The 25,528-nt window shown below is 40.6% G+C and overlaps 2 protein-coding genes across 5 annotated transcripts in view; both read left to right on the top strand.

The window, feature by feature from the left end:
* The window catches only part of sez6b (seizure related 6 homolog b), a 251,581-nt gene extending 240,517 nt beyond the window's left edge, over positions 1 to 11,064 (top strand). Inside the window, exons 12-17 of one of the 2 annotated variants that reach the window (XM_072692028.1) lie at positions 5,188 to 5,379; positions 5,608 to 5,802; positions 7,174 to 7,212; positions 7,650 to 7,758; positions 7,869 to 7,968; positions 10,917 to 11,064. In XM_072692028.1, coding sequence (XP_072548129.1) covers positions 5,188 to 5,379; positions 5,608 to 5,802; positions 7,174 to 7,212; positions 7,650 to 7,758; positions 7,869 to 7,968; positions 10,917 to 10,973 — 692 coding nt within the window. In that variant the 3' untranslated portion in view covers positions 10,974 to 11,064. Of the gene's footprint in view, positions 1 to 5,187; positions 5,380 to 5,607; positions 5,803 to 7,170; positions 7,213 to 7,649; positions 7,759 to 7,868; positions 7,969 to 10,916 lie in introns of both variants that reach the window. The other variant, XM_072692027.1, reaches the window with a different exon arrangement.
* A 392-nt stretch (positions 11,065 to 11,456) lies between these two features.
* Positions 11,457 to 24,966, top strand: dhrs13b.1 (dehydrogenase/reductase (SDR family) member 13b.1). Of its 3 annotated transcripts, XM_072692031.1 has the most exons (7): positions 11,457 to 11,518; positions 19,107 to 19,128; positions 20,569 to 20,619; positions 20,700 to 20,818; positions 20,911 to 21,034; positions 23,992 to 24,318; positions 24,497 to 24,966. In XM_072692031.1, the coding sequence occupies exons 1-7, from the start codon at positions 11,465 to 11,467 to the stop codon at positions 24,754 to 24,756; spliced, it is 957 nt and encodes a 318-aa protein (XP_072548132.1). In that variant the 5' UTR covers positions 11,457 to 11,464; the 3' UTR covers positions 24,757 to 24,966. The 3 variants fall into 3 exon arrangements, with proteins under 3 accessions (XP_072548132.1, XP_072548130.1, XP_072548131.1); XM_072692029.1 differs by lacking the exons at positions 11,457 to 11,518; positions 19,107 to 19,128 and adding an exon at positions 18,095 to 18,204 and having other exon boundaries at positions 20,456 to 20,619; XM_072692030.1 differs by lacking the exons at positions 11,457 to 11,518; positions 19,107 to 19,128 and having other exon boundaries at positions 20,391 to 20,619.
* The last annotated feature ends 562 nt before the right edge of the window (positions 24,967 to 25,528 follow it).

Genomic DNA, 25,528 nt, shown 5'->3' with positions numbered 1-25,528 from the left:
AGACAGCCACACTGCATATCCCACATATGAGTCAACTATTGTAAGGTAGATGAACACCCTTTGGTCCCTTTTAAAAGAGATCTCTGAGTTGAATCAACTTATATTAATTAGAATGGAATTCAGCCTCTAGTCATCAGATATTAGTCATTTTAGTTACTAAAAGCATACGACTTTGAAGAAAAATAAGAAAATTATTATTTATTGCGTTTTTGGGTTGTGGCTTGTTCTAACTTATAGTATTTAGCACTTTAAGTAACAGCCTGCCTGATGTTTTTAATTTTACCAAAACTTTTTCTTGTATTTATTCTACTAAATGTAACCAAACTTATTCAGCCAAAATCACACTCTTCTGATAATTCATGGTAGCATCAATCATCATCTTCATCACTGCAGCAGTCCAAAGCCACACTCAGCAGCAAAGAAAAAGACAACTTATTTGTACAGCCTTTGCTACTGAAACCAAGCATCCAGCCACTATATGCAGCTTTGAATAGCAAAGAGAAGGTAGCCTATGTGAAATGGCTACACACTGAAGGTGAGTGAGGGCAGAAAGACACACCCAATATGCAAATAGGTGGTGGCAGCAGCCATTGGGAAATGTGTTTGTTTGACTAATCAAGGTTGCACTGCCCAAACATAAGTGACCTAACTTCATCACTATGCCTGGAAATGCACTCCCAAGCCCCAAAACATCAGTGGCCACTGAAATTAATTGTGGGTGTGACCATGGGAGAACACACCTTGTGTGTGAAAGTTTGAATGCAAACAAATTACATTGTGTTTATGAGAAATAATGAAGTGTCACGAAGAGCTGATTTATTTAGGTGTAAAAAACACTATGTATTAATGTTTGGATGCAGACCAGCATATTTCCTTTATGTAAAACCAACTGCCACTCAATTTTTTCTTTAATGCAGCAATGCTGGTGACATTGACAATAACATGATAAAAATGCCTGGTCAAAAATCCTAAACAGCTATGCTGAGTATTATAACATGTCCCCCATTTGAAAAAAAAATAAATAAGGTAATAAATCTACACAAAAAACAGCAAAAATTACAAGTAACTCCACCCCCAATATTACAGTATTCTCATTAACACAGACTGATTTTCTGCTTTGGGGGCAGGAAGATATTGGGGGTACTCATGCACTAAATCATGCTTGGAGCTGGCGCCTATGTCTTATGTCGTATGCGCCGCTGGCTGGGTGGTGGTGATAAGCCCTCAGTGACCATGGCATCATTCTCTGGCTCTGGAGCACACAAAAGCAGCAGCAGCAGCAGCAGCAGAACAGCAGCAGGGCTCACTGACTGCCTTCCAGCATCTGCTCCCCTGCCCCTCTCCTGCCGGGGAAAGAATTGGGTTTTTGGGCTGCGACTGGGCCAGCATAGCTGCGGTAATCTTTTTTATTATGCTGTGTTCTGTGGCTGGACACTAAAGGACAAAAGATTCTCCCTCCTTCTGACCCTCTGACCTCTGTGTTTGCCAACTATAGTGGCCAAATGAGTTGACTGACTTATTTGGTCAAACTCAACTGGGGTTGTTTTTTCCTTAAAGAAAACATACAGTATATGCGGTCACCTTGTATCTCCCTAATAGCCGCTACTGAACAAACCTTCTTAACTCTTGATAGAAGTCATTATGGAGCATTTCTATTAGGGATGCCCCAATCTGATTTAATGACTCAGGATCGGGGGCATATCCAGGCATTTTCAATAGATCGGATATCAGCTTTAAAGATTTACATCCACTTCCGATCCTTAGGTTTGCTGTAGCAGAGCGCCATCTGGTGTCCTCATCATCAATAGACATGATCCTCAGCATTTGTGAGATCTTTTAGTGAACAAAAGAGCTTTATATTAGGTAATAAATGTAATGACAAGACTGAAGTTAGCTTCTAAATCTAACTTTCTGCCATTCCACCTTAAACAATGCCATAGTCTCACCCAGTAACAGACAACAGTAATTAGCTTTTACAATCTAAACCCAGACCTCACCATCAACCACTGAACACAGCTTAACTGCTTATCTAAGAGAAGATACCCGGAGGGGAATGATTCCATGCTGACGGTGACTGAGGGTGCAGGACACTCCCATTATGCAAATAGATGATACCAGGAGCCAATGGGAAAAGAGTGGGTTTTACTCAACAAAAAACTGAACCAGCAGAGCTGACTTAGTTACTGGACTTGTGGAGAAACTGAAGTCAATATGAGAGAAATCTGAGTAAATCTGACATTAGTGTGGCTTCTATTTTTGTGTATTTTTGCAATTTTTATTACTGCATTGTCCAATCACAGTCCATTCGCTAATAGCAGCTGACTAAACTCAATTATTATAAGTTGATTTAACTCAAAGATCCCTTTTGAATCTGAAAATGATAAGATAACAGCAGACTTCATTGAAGAGTTCTTGTCTAAAACAGATGGGCTTCACTTTTGTGTGGGGAGTGAGGTAATAGCGCACAGCAAAACTTAAAGAGGAGTGATCTTAAGTGACATCATAAGGTCACATGACATTAAAATGTAAAAAGGTAAAAGTTAACAGGTAAAAACATTATATAAGGAAAAGAAACACAACATATGTAACTATAAATAACTATCCACTGGTCTCTATTATGAGTGTGTTTCGGGGCAGCTGTTTTTGTTTATGTTTTTTGTAAAGAATGTATAAATTACTGGCAGATAAAGATTAGATGGAAAACATTGGTATATTTCTTTCAAAAATGTATAGCAATGCATAAAGCTGTGTAAACACTGACCAGTCATACAGATAAACTAAGCCAATGTCAAGGTTGTTCAATAGGGGAATGCATTCAGGGACTTTCCTTATGCTTAAATTATTAAGCTTCACTCTGATGTCCTGCTTTATGAAATATCCCCAGGCCTCTGGGCTACATAGTAATGCATTCAATCAGAAAACATTACCAGTCTGCTGAAGAATTTCCAAGCCACTGAACCGCTGAGTCTGCCCCAGCCATGACTGATTACCAAAAGGTTTGGTTGTGTGGTTTGAGGCCAGAATGTCTATATAAATATCCTACCCATGGACTGATAAATCACAGCTAACAGGAGGCTCATTTATTACATCGAAGCGCATGATATTGAGAAATAACTGAAAAGTCCTGTCAGGTTTTAACAGCTATTTCCTTATAAATTAGTTTGAAAAACAGGTTTTGCAATTAAATTTTTCATCTTGACACTGCAGTCTCTCCAGCGCAGATGAGAAAGTCGTGGATAATTTGGTCTGATGAGTGTGTTCTTTGTGCTGTCATTTCAGCTCTGGGATGGTCTTTTAATGCCACCTACTGGAGGAACTGAGTACTGTACGTCTGAGTCATTAGGCTTTTCCCAAACTGGCTCTACCCTACAAGCACTTCCTCACAGTGTGACTCTATATGAAGTCAGATTGCAACAGTGGAAGGCATTCGTGATACTATACGTGTAGTATTAATAATATGTAATATTGTATGTGTAGTATAACATAAGTATACTTTCTGACTTTCCTTCAATGCTCTGGTGCACAGAAAAAGAAGTGAAATGAGCATGTGATTCATTTAAAGTGTATTTTTTATTGGTCTAATTGAAAAACATGATTTCTGGTTCAAGCAGAAATTTTAAAAAGCAATAATTTTACTATTAAATTTTACTAATTTAATATCATGTGACCTCATGATGTCACATAAGATCACTCCTCTTTGAGTTTTGCTCTCCACTATTACCTCACTCCGAACGTGAAGTCTGTCTGTTGTTGTTAAAGCTGCTCAACTATTTGAAGTTAGGAAAATATTTGGTATAATTTTCAAGATTCAAAAGAGAGCTTTAGGTTGAATCAGCTTATAATAATTGAGTATAGTCAGTTGCTGTTTGCATATTAATAGTGATTGGGCAATGCAGAATTGAAAGACTGCACTGATGTTGGATTTACTCATTTCTCTCTTTACTAATGTTTTCTCATTTAATTATTTCTTTTTTCAGTAAAACTCACATTTCCAATTGGTCCCAGGTATCATCTATTTGCATATTGGGTATGTCCTGCACCCTCAGTCACCGTCAATGTGTAATCATAACTGACATTTACATTTACATTTAAAGCATTTAGCAGACGCTCTTATCCAGAGCGACTTACAAAGTGCTTTGCTATTTACCCAAGAAAAACCTTAGCTAGTTAGAATAGACTAATAGTTCAAAGATACCTCTAAGCTTAGACATTACTAAACACAAGACAATAAGGTGACCATAGTACTCTGCTATTCGTTCAAGTATTCTCGGAAGAGGAGGGTCTTCAGTCCGCATTAGAAGACAGCAAGCGACTCTGCTGTTCGGACACACAGGGGAAGCTCGTTCCACCACTTTGCTGCCAGGACAGAAAAAAGCCTAGATGCTTGTCTCCCGTGGATTTTGAGGGATGGTGGGTCGAGCCGAGCCATACTCGAAGCTTAAAGGGCTCTCGGTGCGGATCAGCTTTTGACCATTGCCATCAAGTACTGGCAAGGGCTGGTCCGTTCTTGGCTTTGTAGGCCAGAGTCAGGGTTTTGAATCTGATGCGGGAAGCAGCTACAGGAAGCCAGTGAAGAGAACGCAGCAGTGGAGTGACATGGCTGAATTTAGGGACAGGACATCAGTCAATTAGGGACAGAAGAGCTCCATATGAAAGCCTAAACAGAGGTGTCAGGCTTTTATGAAACTTGCTCCAGGTTGGACTACTGCTACTTTACTATGGAGCTTTGCTCCAGTCATATCTATGTAATATTATCTCACTTTGTGCACCCTATGCTTCTTTCACTTCAATTGCAGGTTCTGTGTCTCTGAGCTGGTCTAAAAATACATGTTTCTAGATGGCTGTAGTGGGATTTGTAATTACAGTTTAAACACGGGTACCAAGAAACCTGGAAGACCAAGTTGGGCTGACACCAGCTTCCATGCTAAACATTTTTTTGATTGGTCAAGGTTTTCAGACTGGTATTGTACAGGCCAACAGATAAAACTAGCCTTTCTGAGATGTTACCAGGCACACCTACTCCTCTCCTATTGGCTAATCTGAGCCTGACTCTTCATTTTCAAAAGAGATTTTTCCCATTTAGTGTGAATACAGCTTTCAATTTGGCTCTCCTATGGAAAACTAAAGAAGGGAAAACTTCAGAATGAAGGACATCACATTGCCTTGTTTGTGTGTGTGTTTCCTTAGTGCTGTCATGCCCAGACCCCGGTACAGTGGAGCACAGCCGCAGGGTAATGTCTGGCCCTCGGCTCATCGTGGGCTCCACAGTACAGTACATCTGTAACAAAGGCTACTCCCTGTCTGGCAACAGCCTCCTCTCCTGCTACCATCATGACTCCACCGGCCCTAAGTGGAGCGAGAAGCTTCCCAAATGCATCCGTGAGTACTGTTTATATTCCTTTACACTCCTAAAGGGCTGGTATTCAAGGGAGTTTTTGATTCAGAGATTAATATTCCAGAACCAGTCTGTGCCACTTTCATTAAAATCCAGTTGATCAAGTATCTTTTACTGCATCTATAAAGACTTTAGGGAGCAGGCTGATGACATAAAGATAGAAGCATACTTATTTGTGTGTATGTGCGATGTGTGTGCTCTCCACTTTACAGCCGATGCCTATGAACCATGTAGGAATCCTGGTACCCCAGCCTTTGGTGTGCAGGTATCAGAGAAGCAGTTCTATCAGGCTGGAGAGACACTGCGGTTTTCTTGCCTCAGTGGCTATAAGCTCTTCGGGGAGGCCACTATTCGTTGTGTCCCCAGCCACCCATCCAAATGGAGCCACCCACCCCCAGTATGCAGAGGTAAATCTTTATCTTTACAAGCCATCTTACAACAAGTCAATCTATCCAGTAGCTAGGCCACAGATGCATTCTTTAATAGCAACTGTTGCTATCTTAGACAAGATTAATATAATACTGGCAAAATCCCATTTACCCTTTAAATAAAAAAAAATTAAATCCATAGCTCAGTTTTTGTCAAAATATGAACATTTAGACTGTACTTATTTCGCACACTCATAAGCAGGAACACTGTCGTTTAGCATTATTTGTTTCCAACCTGTCTGTATGTCTGATTAGCTACAACATCTTAGTAAAGCACAGTAAAATATATACTTTAACTACATATACAACAATATATTAGAAAGACAAATGAATTGTTCTCTCTGAACACACACACACACACACACATATGTGGCCCTTGCTGCATATATACTTGTGCTTATCTAACAAAACATACCCAGTTATCTTCACATATGCTGACAACATAACGCTTTAATACTTCATGAGAGATTATTTAGCAGCAGAAAAAACATTAGCTTGCTCTTGCAGCCTTCAACACTGAGGGCATGCAATCAAACACTACATAGAATACCAGTGCATACCTAAGAGGTGATAGTCTAGGAGGAATGACTACACACCGACAGTGAGTGAGGGTGGAAAGACACACCCAGTATGCAAATAGATGGTGCCAGGAGCCAATGGGAAAAGTGTGTGTTTGACTAATCAGGGTTGCACTGCCAAAACACAAGGCACTTAACTTTATCAGCCAAGACCAGAAATGCACTCTCAAGCCCCAAACTGTCAGCAGCCAATAAAATTAATTGTGGGCATTGCCATGCCAGGACAGACCTTGTGTGCGAAAGCCAAACAAATTACGAAACTAATCTTGTCTACAATATAATAATGAAATATTATGAACGGCTAATTTATTTCGGTTTAAAAAAAAGATGCATTCATGTTTAAATGCAAAATGCAACTGATGTGTCAAACCAGCATATTTACACCCTTTATGTAAAACCAAAACCCCTTTTTTGAGTGTATAACAACATATACTAAGTACATATTATTGCAGCTATAGCAAAACACATTTTAACCATTTTAATATTGCAGCCATCCTTTACAGTGCAGTGGCAGAAATAGTCCAAAAACAGTCTTAATATAAAACCTTTTATAAACACAAATACAAGTTAATAATGTTTTTCCTTTCTAATATACAGTTTCTATTTTGTATATACAGGGTTTTGTTATGTGGCGACATATTAGTTCTAAAGTAGTGAATTATTCATAGTAATTGCTCAATAAGAAGCCCAAAGATTCATAACTGAATAATTATCCTGGAGTCTATTAGCCTGTTTTTTCTCAAAATCTTTCATTTCTTTCTCCTGCCAGCAGCAGCAGCACTGGAGTATGTAAATGAACGCAGACTCGATGGTAAGAGCTTTTACTTTTATAGATTAGATATGTATTTCTATTAATAAAAGTAGGGGTAACTGTGCTGCCGCCAACAGTGATACCCCATCTGGATGAGCATACACTACTAATGCACTTTTTTATGCAGTGCCATACAAGAACCACTTTTGGTTCCAGAAACAACCATGTCTGTCAGAAACAGTGTGTGTGTGTGTGTGTGTGTGTGTGTGTGTGTGTGTGTGTGTGTGTGTGTGTGAAGAACCTTTCAATTGATCTAATATGTTAATGTTAACAAAAAAGGTTTGTGTCTTTAAAGAACCCTTTATACCACATTTGTCAAGACTTCTAATAGTAGAATGCTCTGGCAGACCAAAAGCTATATATGGTCATGATTTTGAGGGCTGCACAATCCAATGGGTAACTGTAACTATGCTAACACGTTTATTCCTTCTGTTCAGTCGCCAGGACAGATTTCAGCATGGAAGGAGTCAACATGGCCATCGCCATTTTCATCCCTGTGGCTATAATTATGCTTATTGTTATGTCAGTGTACTTCTACTTTTCAAGGTAAGCTGGATTAACAGGCTGCCAGAAGCTGTTAGCAGAGCTGTTTAGATTGCTTCACTCTTCCTGTACATGAGTGATAGATACAGTATTTGCTGTTACTGTTCTTTCAGGGTGCAGGGGAAGTCTCTTCGATTGCCCATGTCGGCAACACCACAGTACGATCAGATCAGAGGAGAGTCAGCCTTTGAAAATCCCATCTACGAGACTGCAGTAAGTAGAAAAACACACATCGTCCAGCAGGTTCTAATGTCAGCCGTAGCATTGACATTAGCCTTTACTGATACTAAAGGGCAATTTCTGCTCCTGCGTCGAATCTACGCTGTAGCCTACACATAGCCCATGCATAGCCGCATACCCTACGGCAAAGCCTGACGCGTACCTCTGCAGAAGTGTAAATACGTGTTGCAGACACTATATGGTCCAGTGGCATTATATGGTCCAGTATGTTGCCGTCTCCTGGTATCCACCAAAACCAGATTCCTAAAGTAAAAGGTAATATACCACTGAAGAAAACTTGTTTCCACTGCTACAGTGGCTCGGCTGTGGAAACCCATTTCTCGAAGCTCCCAACACAGTTCTTGTGCCGATGCTCCTGCTATGAGTAGTTTGGATCTCTGTGGTGAGTCATGCAGCACAGGATAGACGATTCTATGCAGTGCTTGCATCAGCACTCGGCCTACCCTGTGCGCTCTGGGATTCTGAGTTTGCACGGTCTGCCGCATTCTGGATGAGATGTTGTTGCTGCTAGACACTTCCATTTCACAATAACAGCTCTTCTTTTTGATGGGAGTAGATTTAGCATGGCAGACATTTGAAAAATGTTTGTCTTTCTTTAACATATGGATATTTGATCTTTGGGGAACAATACTGAGAGATGGAGGTAATATAACTCAACACATACAGTTGAAAAAATGTCTTAAAAATGTATAAATGTAAATAATAGCATTGCAATTTTGCAACAGTAAACAATTGAGAGGGTAAAGTTAGGACACCCCCACATTCATTACTGCTATTGCCTAAAAGTAGAATCAGGTGCACCACATCAGCTGCAATGATTAGAACATTGGTCAGTTAGGACGAGCTGATAGGCTGATTAAGAGGTTAAATGTTTTCTACTTGTAAATAATTTTACGGACAATGGAACGGCTTATTTCTGATTGTTTTGAGATCTTTTAAAATCCCTTCCCACTTATATTCATCGACAACCTTCTTAGTGAAGGCCTCTGAGATCTCTTTGGATCTGGCCATGGTACTACCACTCACTTCAACACTGAAGAGCAAACAAAACTAAATGTCTGAGGTTTAAATAAGACAGGCTCCTCCAAAACCCCTTCTAATGATGTTCTAATCATCTGCAGCTGATGTGCTGCACCTGATTCTAGTTTTAGTCATTTAAAGTGGTAATAAATGTGGCTTTTCTCAGAGGTAAATAGTATTTCAATTAATTACAATTTACACATTTTACGATTCTTAAGTCATTTCTTTAGTTGTAAGTGTTTAGTTATATCACATCTGTCTCTCAGTACAAGTGTTTTCATGAGGTGTCCTGTTTTTTTGCACGACTGTATGTAAGTAGTCCTCAAATATAATGATATCCAATTATTGGCCCAATAATAATTCAGTGTTCATATTTAGAGGCAATTAACATATCTTCCTATAATGTATCAGCCACACCTAGAAAAGAGAGATTCTTTCTCCACTCAAGTTGTGTTCAGGTTTCCACTTCTTTGAGCGCACATCTGGAGTGAAATTATGCTCCTAAAACACCAGCTGTGTTGCCATATTGCAGACTCGTTTCACACATGTAATTAGGTGTGAATTGACGTTCTGGAGTTTAAAGGAAGTAGAGAGTACCACGCCTTCATCATCTCGTCATGAATGAGGGAAGAGCCATTCTAAATCTCATGTGTATAAATAACTGGAGTCCATTCACTGAAAGTGCACAATTATATACGCCGCTAGGAAGGGCGCCGTTTTGCGCAAATAATAAATTAAATCCTTTTAATTTGAATTGGGTTCAGTGCTATTGTGCTGCCACTATGGCTCGGGGGTTGTTGTTGAGTTACAATTCGGAGCCATGCTGCTGCTTTGGCATCAGTGGCCGGAGTCCGAAAGAGTACAACTGGCCGTGCTCTCTCCAAGTGGGTAGATGGCACTCTCTTCTAAAAGGGATGTTGGGCGGCACAGGCATTTGTTAGATGATGTTGTGAAGCTGGGGACCCGGCGCTTTCCTCAGAGCGTGTTGACTGCCTGGTCATGCCCCATCAGTGGCAGTTTAAAGACAGGTAGTGGCTGGTTTTACCTATATCAGACATGTGTTTCCCCTTATAGTCTCTGAAACATTGCTCATGCTGAGAGGAGCTTTGAAGTTTTAAGTTTTAAGAGAAAAAATAGTTTTAAGAGATCTGAATTTCAGGTTTTTTTTTTCTTTAAATCAAGGGTACATTGTGAAATATTAAAAACAGCCCTTTGTCAGAATACAAACAAGCTATTTAATCTAAAAAAAAAACTAAAAAAAAAACAGAATTGTTGCTTAAAGGGCCCCTATCCTAAATCTGCCTTACACTTTTTAAATGTTTTCTTTTGCCTTGAGCTCCACTTAAAATTAAATACAAAAAAACATAAAATTGTCATACAAAGTAGTCATATTCAATATCCCTTAGGATTAAACAGACGTCAGGTTTCGATAACTGCATCTTTAAGTCAGATTTAAAATACAATGTTGTATTGTGCCTCATTCAAAATGCAGTCAGAGCTGAAACTCTCCTGGGAACTGCAGTATAAATGGGCAGGGCTGAACTATGGTTGGCTACATAGGTAGAAATATGAAAATATGGAAACAGTGAATTTGTAAATGGCCTGTTTTTACAGCATAGGCTCCATATATGTATTGCATGGACCGAAGAGTGAACAGTGTGTTCTGCAACTTTAACAGTGTTTGAAGACTGTTTCAATTTTCTTACCTTCAAAAAAGTTTTCTATTATAGATTTCATGTCCATTCGTTTTAATTGTAACAAAATATGGAATTGGTGGTGAACGACATGCTTGAGTTTAGACTGTAACTGTACTTTACAATTCCACTGCTCTTTCTTATTTCTAAACCTGCTGACTAAATCTCTCTCTCTCTCCTTCCCTCCATCCCTTTGCATCCCTGAAGAACAGTGAGGTGAGTGTGTCTGACAGGCCTGTGTCTGACTGGCCTCAAAAGCATTAGCTTGAAGCCCGTGTGATAGAGGCTACTGGTCTATGCCAGGTGTCAGAAGTGGAGTTAATTCACACCTGCTGTTTGTACCAATCATCTCCTGACACGTTTCCCTGTGGTGCATGACACACTCCAGTGCAGCACTCTAGACAGCACTGTATCAATGTATGTATGTGTGTGTGTGTGTGTGTTTAAATCAAATGGGGAGTAGATCTGCAGCAAAAGTGGACTCATCAACACCTCTACCAGGTGTGAATAGAAATGCTGGCTTTGGAGATAATCTGTTGACTATTTTTTTTTTAAATCGATTGGAAGCCTTTAGCACTTTTGAGACAAGCGAAATCTGAGGTGTGTATTCCCTGCTGGACAATGTCTTCAGCATGTCCTTAATACACCCACCTGAGTTAGTCTTGGGAGATTTGTGAAGTCAAGTGAAAACGTCATCCCTGTTCACATCTTTGTGTTTTTAGGATTTTTTTTTTCATAGTGTTGACATTTTTGACATGTTCTCTCTTTTAATGTGTGGGCCTTTTTTTGGCGCCATCAGCTTAAGTTGGATTTTCATGACCTCTGCATTGCTTTTTCTTTTGACGGTTTCGTGTTTGAACAGAGACCGATCATTGTCCCCAGACACCAGCGATTCTTCCCTATAGGATACTGTTGTAATGACAAAGCCTGTAAGGAGAGTTGATCAGTGGAATAGCGCCCCTTTGGAGCAAAGCAGGTTGGGACCATTGGTGTAATGGGTGTCTTTTGTTTACCTTTCGCATCTCTTCCTCTCCTCTTCCTTCAGATTACATTTCCATCTGTACTGGCTTTGGTTCCTACATTCCTTCTCCTTATACATCAGTAGTTACGCTTACATGCACACAACAGCTCAGACATTCCCAGGATTTGGTTAAGAAGAGTAGTCAGTTTATCATCCTGTTTAAATGCAGACAAACCTGCCTGGTCTGAATTTTACTTTGTGAATGACACACCTAAGTTCATAAAGAGCCTTCTGTATGAAAAAAATAGAGTGTTCCTTAATTTAAGGAAGTTAGTTTTCATTTTTGGGGGTTTTCTGAAATACGCACATGGTAAAATTGCTGAAATTTACACAAAGGCCTCTTAGCTTCCTGTTAGTGATTATGATTGACTACAGCTGGGAGCCTCTTTGTGCTCACATAAAAAGGGTCTATTTGACAGCACTGGATGGACCTTGGATGGACCAACACTCAGTACAGTGGGACAGTCTAATTGACTGAGATAGTCAGGAACAGCCCAAAGCCATTAAGACACAGGCCTGCCATGAACTGAAACTACCTACCATTGCTTTAAAAAAAAGAACATTTTCAAGTTAATGGAAGTTTAGGCTAGAGCCGTTCTGCAACATTGAATGCGTTCAACTGCTGTTTGTCCTTTTGTCCACCAGATGTCACCAGTTTTTTTACAAGCTTAAGTAATGAGCCTTCAACAGTTTAAAGGAAAGCTTCCCCTCTGTCATGTCATGGGCTCTTAAATTAAAGACTAGCAGTGTTGTTCAGGCTTTAGAAAAGCAGAGCACTGGTGTGCATGTAAATGTAATTAGTGTGATTGACGTTGCTCTTGCTTAGATTAGGTCAAAATGAATACAATGAAACCTTAAGCTTGGTTGTATTACTCTGCTTTTCTAAATGTGCATGTATGTGTGTGTGTGTTTTCATCATCTACAGGACACAAGAGAGTATGAAGTCTCCATTTAGACACTGCTGACATCCACCCTGAGGGCCACCAGGCCTTCTTTGCCTTGTGGAAGTTCCCCAGCACCTCTCACTTCCTTTGTGACCTCCTCTGATCTTCTCTCATCTTGTCCGATGTTCATCTTGGCCTCCCGGTCATTTTCCTCTCCTGGTCTGCTGTAAATATCTCCCCGATCAGTGACTGAGAACTTCCACAAGCGCTGCAAAGAGTGTGGAGAACATGATCTTATTTTTGTAGAGATTAAATAGCAGTGGCCTAGCAGCAGTGCTTGTACAGTTTTTATCCGGTGACGGAGCCAACAGAACAAAATCAAGCTACTGGAATCCGAAAGACTGTCATCCAGTCAATTGATGTCTCGCTGTATTCAGATTTAATTTATTTATTTGATTGATTGTTATTATTATTATTTATTTATTTATTTGATTGTTCCAGTCTTGTTGCTACACAACTACAGAGAGGCTGTGATGAAACATGTAGAACAGAAGGAAGGAATTTTTTTTTTTCATTTCTAAAAATGATGGTACGGCAATATTATTTTGGAAACTAAACAAACTATCCCACTGATTTACTGTATGTATAACATGCACACTTTTGGCAAATAAACATATGCATGTTTTATAATTTCCTCTGCTCCGTTTTCTATGCTTCCAGATGTCAGAGAGAGGAAACGTTTGCAGGATAAATGTGCAGAATTCACATTAGAACAGATATATGGATATAGATTATAACAAAAAGCTGAATTAAGTGGAAAAGAGTATGGTACACTGTATGTCCAAAAATTTGTGGACACGCTTTCTAATGAATGCATTCAGCTACTTTAAGTTGCACCCATTTCTGACACAGATGTGCAAACTCATACACACAGCTTATCTAGCCCCTGTAGAGAAGCACTGCCACTAGAATAGGAAGCTATGGAACCATGCCTAATGCCAGGCGTGGGCTAGAGGGTATATAAAGCCCCCCCCCCCCAGTATTGAGCTGTGGAGCAGTGGATGATCTCTGATGTTGGATATAGTTTCTCAGTAAGCAGACACATCAGCGTGCCCAGAACAGTGGCTGTTCTAGCTGCAATGAAGGCCAGGACGAACCAAGAACCTTTCACCCTCCCACTGTGGATGATGATGCTCCATTCAATACTTTTGGGATGAGTTAGGGAGTTGGGGATAATGAGGTGGGGCGGCGATCATCCAACATTCTGACCTCACTCATGCTCTTGTCATAGAATGCAATCAAATCTTCATAGCAGTGCTCCTCCAAAATCTAGTAGAAAGCCTTCCCTAGACAGTAGAGGACAGGGAACCCACACCCCACGTCCTGCGGCGCCACCAATGCCAGTGTACACTGCATCATGCTGCAACAAGTACATTTTGTAAACCAAGGTTATCAATCAGACTTGGCAGAACAATGGCTTATACAGCTCAGTCACCTTCTATATGGCAACTTTTAGGCCAGGGTGAACTGTATGTCTTTGCACCAGAGTTCTGCTCAAGGAATCATACATGCCTACCTCACACGCCAATTAAATCTATCATTGAGATGCAAAGGGGGGTTAGGAAAGTTAGTATGAGTGATTGAGTCCGTTGGCTCAAACATAGTCTGAATGCGTCACTGGCCAAAAATTAAGGTCTGTGTCAACTCACCACTGACTTCTCCATCTCCACCACAAATAGCTTAGATTGACAAGTAAGTAATAACAGTGTGATAAAAGGTTTGTAGTATTAATTAATTATATCAAATTGGACTTTCTGTTCAAAAGCAAACCAAACTGGCATGTAAAGGTGGAATAGGTCTCTCAGACTTTTACTGAGCATTTTTTCCATAATATTGCCACAGTGATGAAGGTTCAAAACACAATTGAAGATGAAATATATTATAATAATAGAATTCACAATAATAATAGTATTTATTAAATGTAACTAAATTCCCATAAGCGCCCTTTAAACTGTATTAAACCTGTGTTTAGTATGATATTTAAGTCAAAAACCTCTTTATTATTCACTTTCTAAGAAGTTTAGTAAAACAGTGTTGTGTATTCCCATTTTATGGCAATTCCAACTTCAGCATAGCTATTTTGACTTCTGTTGCAGTGATGATCTGGTAGCCATGTGGATCCATGAGTTAATCAGCTCTGGTAGTGTATTTTCTGATGCCATGAACAGGAGATCAGGCAGAATCAGGGGAAGCATTCCAAGAGTGGAAGTTTCCTATTTACTATGATTCTGATGCAGTCAGAGATGCATGCAAGTGGGCAGACTTTAGGAAGTCTTCTGTGTCATTTGCTTTTACATTTAGGAAATTTATTAGCAGACCCTTCATTCAGAGTGACTTACAGAAAATATCCTTGGCTAGTCTAGTCTCTATAGTCTAGAGACCAAAAGATACCTCTAAGCCTATGTTGCCCATATCTAAATCTGTCACTCATTCAATGAAAAGGATTAATAGTATTAAAACAGTGTTAACAAATAATCAAAGGACCAATGAAAATGGCTGCCAATCGAAACCTGCAAAATTCAAGTCAAATATTCTAACTGAAATTTAGTGAAAAATAATAAATGGTGACACTTTTCTTGAGTGGTACATTGTAGATTATTAACAAACATTTAAGAGAGCATCAGTAACACATCAACAGCATGTCATCAAGCAGACTTTATACCTTCCCTATATAGACTGGCTACCATCAAGATCCAATCTCAATTTTCTTAATTTCAACCTAACCCAGTAAAGGTCCCGTTCCAGACTGGTGTTGGCAGAGAATCAACATCAGCATGTTATAAAAAAAACAATTAGCAATTAGCAATATATCAAGGAACCATATAAAGATCTGAAAATAGAAGAACCCTGGGGAAACGACGACACATGGTGAGTATCAGTCCGGCAGACACTCCCAGTATGCAAATGGTGCAGATGGTTCCAGGAGCCAATGGGAAAGATGTAGGTTTTACAGAGGTTGTATTGCCCAAACTAACCTTACAGGTCAGTGTTTATTATTAAAACAGCACAGGTGACTCAGTTACAGGGACCTGTAATTGATTAAAAGAGAAATGATTAAATCCAACATCAGTGCAGTTTCTGTTTTGAGTAAAAGTCACACCATTCCAATTGGCTGTGAAACCTGAATTTGCATATTGGGGTGTCCGCCCCTCTCACTCACCATTAATGTGTGTGGTTGTTCCCTCCAGGCTACCTTCTCTTGTGTGTAAGTCTGAGTTTTGTCAATGAAGATTTGAAAGAAGAATGCTATTTTTTAATGAAATTAAGTTATATTAAAACAGGAAGAATCTATAAAATAACTGTGTTTCTCTCTAGAAACCTAAATAAAAAATTATGTAAGTTTCTTTTCCACTGAAATTTAATTGTTATTTTACTTTTTTTTTACATCCTAATATTACAAAGAAAATGTGACCTGAACTTCTGAGCCTCTGCTGAAATGAAGGCCTCAGGAGCAGAAAGATAGAGGTACTACTGCTGGTGCAAGCAGTGTGACTGCACAGCAAAACCAACAAGGTTGAATGTCTAGCGTTATCTACTCTAACCTTGCTCTAAACGTTCTTAAAACTGATGACAGATGCAGGTGTTGATGATGAGGATAATTAGTTTAGGCTCCTCCCACACTTTTTTACACCTTACCCACTTGTTTGCATTGTGTCTTTCACCCTCTCACTAACCATAATTGTGTTGTAATTCCCCCTTGGCTACCTCCCCAAGGATGTTCTTATGCATGCTTGGGTTCTGTGCTATTGGCTGTAAAAGCAAGCTACTGCTTGTTCTGCAGACCTATTAATGAAACTTTAGAAGTTAGTTAAAAGTACTTTCCATTCTGAAGGTAAAGTTACAGTGATAATTACATAAATACCCCCCCCCCCAAAAAAAAATAAAAACTGTCCAAAAGATATAACTGACATATGGTGAGTGTTGAAACAACTATGTTCAGTGTTTCTTTTCTAACACTGCCAGCGTAGCTATAGATCAACACTAAAACAGTTTTAACAATTTTAACACTGTGTTAAATGAGCCCTACCCAGAGAGAATTCTAGAAAATAGTAGAGACTTGTTCAAATTAAAATTAAAAAATCAAATTAACACACGGTTTTGCTCTGTGTGGAAAGGGAAGCTCTCCCATATGCTGCCACACAGTGTTTATTAATCACCGTCATGATGTCAACTAACCTGAAATATAGCCTCAGGGCTGTTTTTAAGGCTGTTCTCAGGCTTGCAAGGTTGTAAGGATTAGTATGTGTAGGCCTTTTTGACGGCTATAATCCTTTGTGATTGAGTCAAGGCTGTAAACATTGGGCCAAGCTAATATTAAAAAAAAAAACTCCAGCGTTTCTGGTCCACGCTCTAATTGGTTCTATTGAATACATCGCACTAACCACACACCTTAGAACTGAGTGGCAACTATCAGTCATTAATCATTAATCAGTCATTAACCATTAAAAGCTAGAGCCCCCAAAACTGAGACAGCCTAGTTTATATGACATCATGATGGTGATTAATCACAAACTACCCTAACTAACCACCAAAACTCCTCTTAGGCTACCCAAATTTGCTTTTTTTAACCCCCAAATGATGTTTTATTAAATGCCTTACTAAAAATGGCAGGTAGTTCATCATCGGGAAGGTGTTTGCCCAAGGCACCATACCAGCTAGAACAGCCACTGTTCGGGACAGGTTGAGAAAAGACTTGATTTTATAAAATCCTATACTATACAAATACTTTAATTTTATTATATTAGGTGATCAGTAATCTGTACTCAAATACATTTTTAAAGCAACCGTTCTGAGGCGGTGGTCAAAAGTTGCCAATATCTCACTGCTCTGTTCTTCTGTGGCCTGTAGGACAAGAACACTACTAAGCATGTGTAGAGTGAATTACATTACTGGAGCACGTTTCCAACTGGAGCAAGTGGCAGTTAGCAGCTTGTGACTTGCAGTAATCAGTCATTAAGGAACCCCAATAGGCATTAGGAACCCCAGTACCTGAGACAATCCTTGCCTTTTGCCACAGCCCTTTTCAGTTGATTAGTCAAAAATTACCCCAACTAAACCCCAAAACATCTCTTAGAACACAAATTCTGTTGTATTAAATCATAGAAGCATATTCACTTCTGCTCTGTTCTTCTGTGGCCTGTACGACAAGGACACTACTGAGCATGTGCAGAGTGACTTTCACCATTACACCATATATTACAGCATATTTCCGACTGGAGCAAGTGGCAGTGCTACAACTGACTTCTGTTACAAATGACCTCAGTTCCTCATAGAATGTGTGAGCAGCTCATGACTTGCTGTAATTCACCCCAAAAAAGTCCTGAGGGTGTTTACGCTGGTCCTGAATGTTTACTCTGATTGGGTCAGGAGTTTTTAGTGATCTCAAACCCCAAAGTAAAGCATGCAGCATAAATTGCTAGTGATGTAGCCTGAAAGAGAGATTTCTGCATCTAGACTGAAAGACGTCTGAAGCTGCAGACAAAGCCAAAATTCAGGCTTTGTGGGGGAGATCCTGAGACCACATATTGTGGTGGGTTCGTATGATTATTTTCAGCCGACTTTTTACTTCTAGTCTTTACATTTTCACACAATTATCTGTGCTTTCTACTCCTGACAGTTTAAAAAAAAAATAGCCTCATTACTCCTATTTCATTTCCGTTGGTTTTTATTCCGGCTTGGGACATTTTGCACAATTTTTAAGCGTAGTATCTACATTTACAGCATTTAGCTGACACTCTTATCCAGAGTGACTTACAAGGTTACTCGTACAACAGAAGTGGGCTACTGTAGTGTTAGGAGTCTTGCCCAAGGACTGGACTTATTGGTTTGGCACAGCATAGTACCCCAACAAGGTAGGTAGAGGTGTTATCTGTTGTGCCACAAAAACCCCAACACGTCCACATCTACACATCCACCTGAGTAATGAATGTGTCAATACTTTTGACACCTTTGCTGTTGAGATGTCTCTCAGATGGAAGGCAGTAAAACTGTTTTCAGTTTTAAAAATAGCCTTGTTACTCCTATTTCATTTCCGTTGGTTTTCATTCCGGCTTGTGACTTTTTGCACCATTACAATACTTACAGCCAACTACTCATCATATTTTCCGCTCCATGAAACACATATTACTGCTCAGTAGTGCACATAGATGCTCCTTTAATATTTTGGATATTACTAAAATGAATTCATTTCCAATGGGCAGATATGCAACTGAAACAGGCAGCCTAGTGCATCCCAACATTTTTCAACATTAACTTTTTAAAATAAGATTATACACTGTGTGCAGAATTATTAGGCAAATGAGTATTTTGATCACATCATCCTTTTTATACATGTTGTCCTACTCCAAGCTCTACAGGCTTGAAAGCCAACTACCAATCAAGTAAATCAGGTGATGTGCATCTCTGTAATAAGAAGGGGTGTGGTCTAATGACATCAACACCCTATATAAGGTGTGCTTAATTATTAGGCAACTTCATTTCCTTTGGCAAAATGGGTCAGAAGAAAGATTTGACGGACTCTAAAAAGTCAAAAATTGTGAGATGTCTTGCAAAGGGGGTGCAGCAGTCTTGAAATTGCCAAACTTTTGAAGCGTGATCAAGCGTTTCATGGCAAATAGCCAACAGGGTCGCAAGAAACGTGTTGGGGGGGAAAAAGGCGCAAAATAACTGCCCATGAATTGAGGAAAATCAAGCGTGAAGCTGCCAAGATGCCATTTGCCACCAGTTTTGCCATATTTCAGAGCTGCAACGTTACTGGAGTATCAAAAAGCACAAGGTGTGCGATACTCAGGGACATGGCCAAGGTAAGGAAGGCTGAAAAACGACCACCTTTGAACAAGAAACATAAGATAAAACGACAAGACTGGGCCAAGAAATATCTTAAGACTGATTTTTCTATAGTTTTATGGACTGATGAAATGCGAGTGACTCTTGATGGGCCAGATGGATGAGCCCAAGGCTGGATCAGTAAAGGGCAGAGAGCTCCACTCCGACTCAGACGCCAGCAAGGTGGAGGTGGGGTCCTGGTATGGGCTGGTATCATCAAAGATGAACTTGTGGGACCTTTTCGGGTTGAGGATGGAGTGAAGCTCAACTCCCAGACCTACTGCCAGTTTCTGGAAGACCCCTTCTTCAAGCAGTGGTACAGAAAGAAGTCGGTATCGTTTAAGAAGAACATGATTTTCATGCAGGACAATGCTCCATTACATGCATCCAAATACTCCACAGCGTGGCTGGCCAGTAAGGTGATGACATGGCCCCCTTGTTCACCTGAACTGAACCCCATAGAGAACCTGTGGTCCCTCATAACATGTGAGCTCTACAGGGAGGGAAAACAGTACACCTCTCTGAACAGTGTCTGGGAGGCTGTGGTGTCTGCTGCACCCAATGTTGATCGTAAACAGATCAAGCAACTGACAGAATCTATGGATGGAAGGCTTTTGAGTGTCATCGTAAAGAAAGGTGACTGTATTGGTCCCTGATTTGTTTTTGGTTTTGTTTTTGAATGTCAGAAATGTTTATTTCTAAATTTTGTGGTGTTATATTGGTTTACCTGGTGAAAATGAACAAGTGAGATGGGTATATATGTGTGTATATATAAGGCTCATGCTGGCTTACTAACTGTTGAGATGTCTCTCAGATGGTAGGCAGTTGCTCAGGCTGGGACTGGAAAAGCTGGATTAGCTGTAGTAACGTCGTTAGGCGGAGTGGCAGATCGGTAGGAATGTAAACTGTAGGCTAACTCGCCTGTCTGGTTAAGACTTCCCTTTTTTCTGTCACAGAAGGTGTGCGAATGTACTAGGAGAGGTCAACAGACCAGCCATGTCTGCGTTTATCCTGGTCGTTGGGCTCGTTGTAGCCGCCTATGTTTTACTTCGTAAGTTTGTGGCAGGAGCGAGATGCACCAGCAGGGCGAAGCTTCACGGTAAAACGGTCATCGTTACTGGTAAGTGGCTTTTCAGCGGGTAAACTAGCACTGGTGTCGCTCGCACTTGTGCTTGCTGAAGTCCTGTGTGGTTCACACAGGCAGTAACACCGGGATCGGAAGGGAGACGGCGGTGGATTTGGCCAGAAGAGGAGCTCGGGTGATTCTGGCGTGTCGAAGCAAGATCCGTGGCGAGGCGGCCTCAGCCATCGTGAAAAGAGTGAGACATTTACTTCACCCCCCGTCTTTAAGTAACGTTAGCTTATCAGCTCAGTTTTGAGAATTAAACCTCCACCCCGGGCTTATTCACAGGACAGCCGGAGCAGTAACGTGGTGTTCATGCAGCTGGACTTGGCTAGTCTGAAGTCTGTCCGCTCCTTTGCTGAGACTTTCCTCAGGACTGAGAAGAACCTGGACATCCTCGTCAACAATGCAGGTTCGGCGAAGTTGTTTTAAGCAGTGCTCACTTAGCTCATTTTTTTGTGAGAAAGTGACTCCATGTTTGTTTGGGTGTTTGTTAAGATGACGAGCGAGAAAAGCTGGCACGTAGGTTCGTGTCAATATTTCTGACCCTATTTTTGAGAAGTCACCTTACGTGAACTGACAGGAACAGGAGAGCGGGGAACCTGTGAGAGGCTACCCGCTATTGTGGCTAGCTTTCACCAGCACTGGCAGCAGAATGCAGTTTACCTTCTTTTTATATTTTATTATTATTATTATTATTATTATTATTATTATTATTATTAATATTGTTGTTGTTTTTGTTTTGTACAATTTGAGAATAGGAAATGGGTACCATGCACAGCACTTGATTTCCTATCAAGGTCTCAGACCCAAAGGTGTCAAAAATATTCACATTCATTACTGGGGGGACAGTGGTGGCTCAGCGGGGATATCGATAATAGGGTTGTGGGTTCGATTCCCGGGCTCTGCAAGCTGCCACTGTTGGACCCTCTCTGCTCCCCACCGCTCTGGGTGTGTGTGTACTTACTGCCCCTAACACGTGTGTGTGTGTGTGTGTGTGTGTACTACCAGATGAGTTAAATGCGGAGGACCGCAATCCCTGTTTGAATGCAAAACACCTTCAGGATTATTAATCAGAATCTGGAGTTGTGGTGCACTGTTCTACTGTGCAGTGACACCTACATAAATATGATACATCAAATGTCTGAAAGCTGAAAAAAAAAATGTCTTCTACAAAAGGACAGTGGACTTCAAGAGGCATCAGCTGAAGGTTTTGCCATGGCCCTCACAGTCTCCCGACCTAAAAATCCTCAACAATCCGAGGATAGACCTCAGAAGAGCAGCGCATGCAAGACAGCCCAGGACTGTCAAAGAACTAGTTGTTGGGTTTCTTTGGTTTGTTTTGTGAAGAAGAATTGAAAAACTCCAAAACCCTCAAACATCTAATAATGGACAGGCACTTTCAAGAACTCTAAAATCTAGCCTAATATTCTTAGCCTCAAGCAAGAGTGCTCCCTGTTCTGGAGTAAATAGTGTTTGGCGTGGGATATTCCTGCATTCCTAACGTGTTTAGTGATAAAATTATGTAATTTGAATAATGAACGACTGTATGTACACACTTAAGGCAGATGAGGAAACATGCAACCTTGGGCTTCAATTTCCACACTTTTTAGCATCATTCACACAGTCTCTACAAGCTCAATCTCATGGACAGTGGATCAAACTGTTGGAGACCCTTTATGATTTTTTTCTTTGTTTGTTTTTGTATCGTTCTGAGCCTCAGTGCATGCCAAAAGGGGTACAGGGGTACTTTGTCCACATGTTTGATATACATCTGCATCCCTAACATTTAGCATTACCATTACAGACAATGATACAACTTATTTTACTCATATACAATGTTTCTTTGATTAAAGAAGCACCAGTAAATACTTACTTGAACTTGAAATGTTTAATACTTAAACTTAAAATGCTCTTTGAACAATGCCATTGAAGAGGCTTCTTAAGTTCTTCTATAGAATTTCACATCAAGTGATGGTTCTTCAAACCCTAAAAAAAGGTTCTTCACACTCCACATCTCCATACTTAATTCTGTATAGAAACAAAAGTAGTTATTTCAGAGCTGGGTGAAATTTTATATCACAATATTTAAAGACATATTTTACCTTATACAATATTTCTTGCAATATCAATGTTATGTAGACAAAATGCACCAACAGTGTAATAAAAAAAAACTATTACTCTTCCATACTGAGTACTTTTAAATGAAATTAAATAAGACTGATTACACTCTTTGTAATGAAACGTGCAGGTAATCAGTGCTCTTTAAGCACTGGCGATATTCACGATACACTCAAAAAGGCGTATTGTGTACCACAATAACGAAATATTGTCATATTGCCCAGCTCTTGGTTCTTCTATGGCATTGCTCAAAGAACGATCTGAAGCTCCTTTATTTTTAAGGGTCCCAGGAACTGCTGGACCAAGAAACGATCTTGCCATCACCTTCGAGAACTCACTGGTCACTCCCTCTACTGAAGCCCGAAGCCTTGGTGTAGTGATGGATGATCAGTTATCGTTCTCATGTCATGTTGCAAACGTAACTCGGTCCTGCAGATTTCTTCTGTACAACATCCGGAGAATTCGACCCTTCCTCTCTAGAGAGGCCACCCAGGTGCTTGTTCAGTCTCTCGTCACTTCCAGACTTGACTACTGCAACTCTCTTCTGGCTGGTCTCCCTCTGCGCACCATCAGGCCCCTGCAACTCATCCAGAATGCAGCGGCACGGGTCGTCTTCAACATTTCTAAATTCAGCCATGTCTCTCCACTGCTGCATTCTCTTCACTGCCTTCCTGTAGCTGCCCGCATCAGATTTAAAACCCTGACGCTGGCCTACAAAGCCAAGAACGGACCAGCCCCTCCGTATCTGATGGCAATGGTCAAAAGCCGATCCGCACCAAGAGCCCTTCGAGCTTCAAGTACGGCTCGGCTCGACCCACCATCCCTCAAAATCCGCGGAAGACAAGCGTCCAGGCTTTTTTCTGTCCTGGCACCAAAGTGGTGGAACGAGCTGCCCCTGGATGTCCGAACGGCCGAGTCGCTCGCTGTCTTCAAACGCAGACTGAAGACCCACCTCTTCAGAGAGTACTTGGACGAATAGTCCTATGGTCGCCTTATTGTATTGTGTTTAGCAATGTCTAAGCTTGGAGGTATCTTTTGTATTATTAGTCTATTCTAACTAGCTGAGGTTTTCTTGGGTAAATAGCAAAGCACTTTGTAAGTCGCTCTGGATAAGAGCGTCTGCTAAATGCCGTAAATGTAAATGTAAATGTAAGGGTGTACTGGCTTAACTGGCTTGTTCTGTAAGGGTTGGCTGAATGCAGTGCTTGTCCCACCACCAGTTTATTTCATGCAATGTTTTTGTTTCAGGCGTGTATATGCAGGGCAGGACAGAGGATGGCCTGGGCATGATGTTTGGAGTCAATCACATCGGCCACTTCCTCCTGACTCATTTGTTGCTGGACAGACTTAAAGAATGTGGTCCAAGTAGAATTGTTAACGTGTCGTCTGTGGCTCATCAGTTTGGGAGCCTTGATTTCAACCTCCTCAGTGCTCACAAAGAGTTTGGAACAGGCAACTCTGTCATTGACGTCACAAAGATATACAGCAACAGCAAGCTGTGCAACGTGCTATTCACACACGAGCTTGCAAAGAGACTTCAAGGGACCAAAGTCACCTGTTACAGCCTCCATCCAGGTCATTATTCCATTCCTCAGTGTGGCCTTTTATCCATTAAAACATTTCTACATTATAAGTACAGTTCGCTGGTTCTTTAGTTACTGTATTACGTTGATCTTCACAGTTCTTATTCTATGTATTCGTACCATAAAGGGTATGGAATTGATTTAAAACATCTTTTGTTTTTGTTGTCCAGGGGTTATCAGTACTGAACTGACTCGCTACCAAAACCCACTGCTTAGGAAGCTGCTGAAACCTATTTCAGCCCTGTTTTCTAAGGATGTGGAGGCCGGTGCCCAGACCACTCTACACTGCGCCCTGCAGGAGGGCATTGAAGGCCTGAGCGGACAATATTTCTCCAACTGTTCAGTAAAGAAAGTTCATCCCAAGGCTCGGGACGATGCTGTGGCTAAGAAGCTTTGGGAAGTGAGTGAAAAGCTGTGCAGCCTCTCCTGAGCTAACATTTTGCCCTCATAGCTGATTATCATAACCTTTATGCAGAGACTATGCATATTACATGTTTGTACCTTACATTTAAATGAAGAGAAATTGTGTTTGAAGGTTGACAGACATGCAAGAATCTGCTCTGGTGATGACTGGGTGTAGTTAAGCAGCCAAATGACCGGCTTTCATTGTTAAGTGGATCAATAAAGCCGACTAACTAAATCCTCCTCCTGGTCTCTTTTACTGTAGAAAACTGTAGTCTTTTCTAGAACAATACAGATCTTGTTGCATTATCATACCTAGTGCATGGTTACGGCATATGCATGTAATAGGGTTGGGTTAGTGGTAAAGTACAAAATCAAGTGTAATAAATGTTCAGTTTCATAGCAGAGCAAGTCAGATCCTACACACTGAGGTTCTGAGGTTCTGTACCATCCGTAACACTTAGCCTGCTGGGCCAGTAATAGCTGAAAACAGTGAGACACCGTACAACAGTCAGGTCACCATGCTCCTAAGTCACATACCCAGCAGTGCAGTTAATGATTAACCTGATATGTCTTCTTTTTTTTACACTCTTATCCAGACCGACTTACAAAAGTACTTCACTGTTTACTCCGAATAAATATACCTTTAGCTAGTTTTCACAAGATCTAGGATCCAAATGATACCTCTAAGCGTAGATGCTACTAGATACAAAGGACAGCAAGTGCAGACAGTACTTCTGGAAGAGAGATGGGTGACGTTCGGACACCCAGAGGTAGTTTGTTCCAACACTTCGGGGCCA

This window comes from Salminus brasiliensis, chromosome 11 (genome assembly GCF_030463535.1).
Source record: "Salminus brasiliensis chromosome 11, fSalBra1.hap2, whole genome shotgun sequence".
NCBI lineage: Eukaryota > Metazoa > Chordata > Actinopteri > Characiformes > Bryconidae > Salminus > Salminus brasiliensis.
Note: the sequence above shows the minus strand (reverse complement) of the source record. Positions and strands in the feature narration are given on the sequence as shown.

Excerpts from the sequence above, each read along its gene's own strand:
- dhrs13b.1 (XM_072692031.1), top strand. The coding sequence starts at position 11,465 with ATGTTCTCTCTTTTAATGTGTGGGCCTTTTTTTGGCGCCATCAGCTTA. Across the intron at positions 11,519-19,106 it reads GCGCCATCAGCTTAAGTTGG|ATCAACACCCTATATAAGGT; the intron begins ATTTTCATGACC and ends TGGTCTAATGAC. Across the intron at positions 20,819-20,910 it reads CCTCAGCCATCGTGAAAAGA|GACAGCCGGAGCAGTAACGT; the intron begins GTGAGACATTTA and ends GCTTATTCACAG.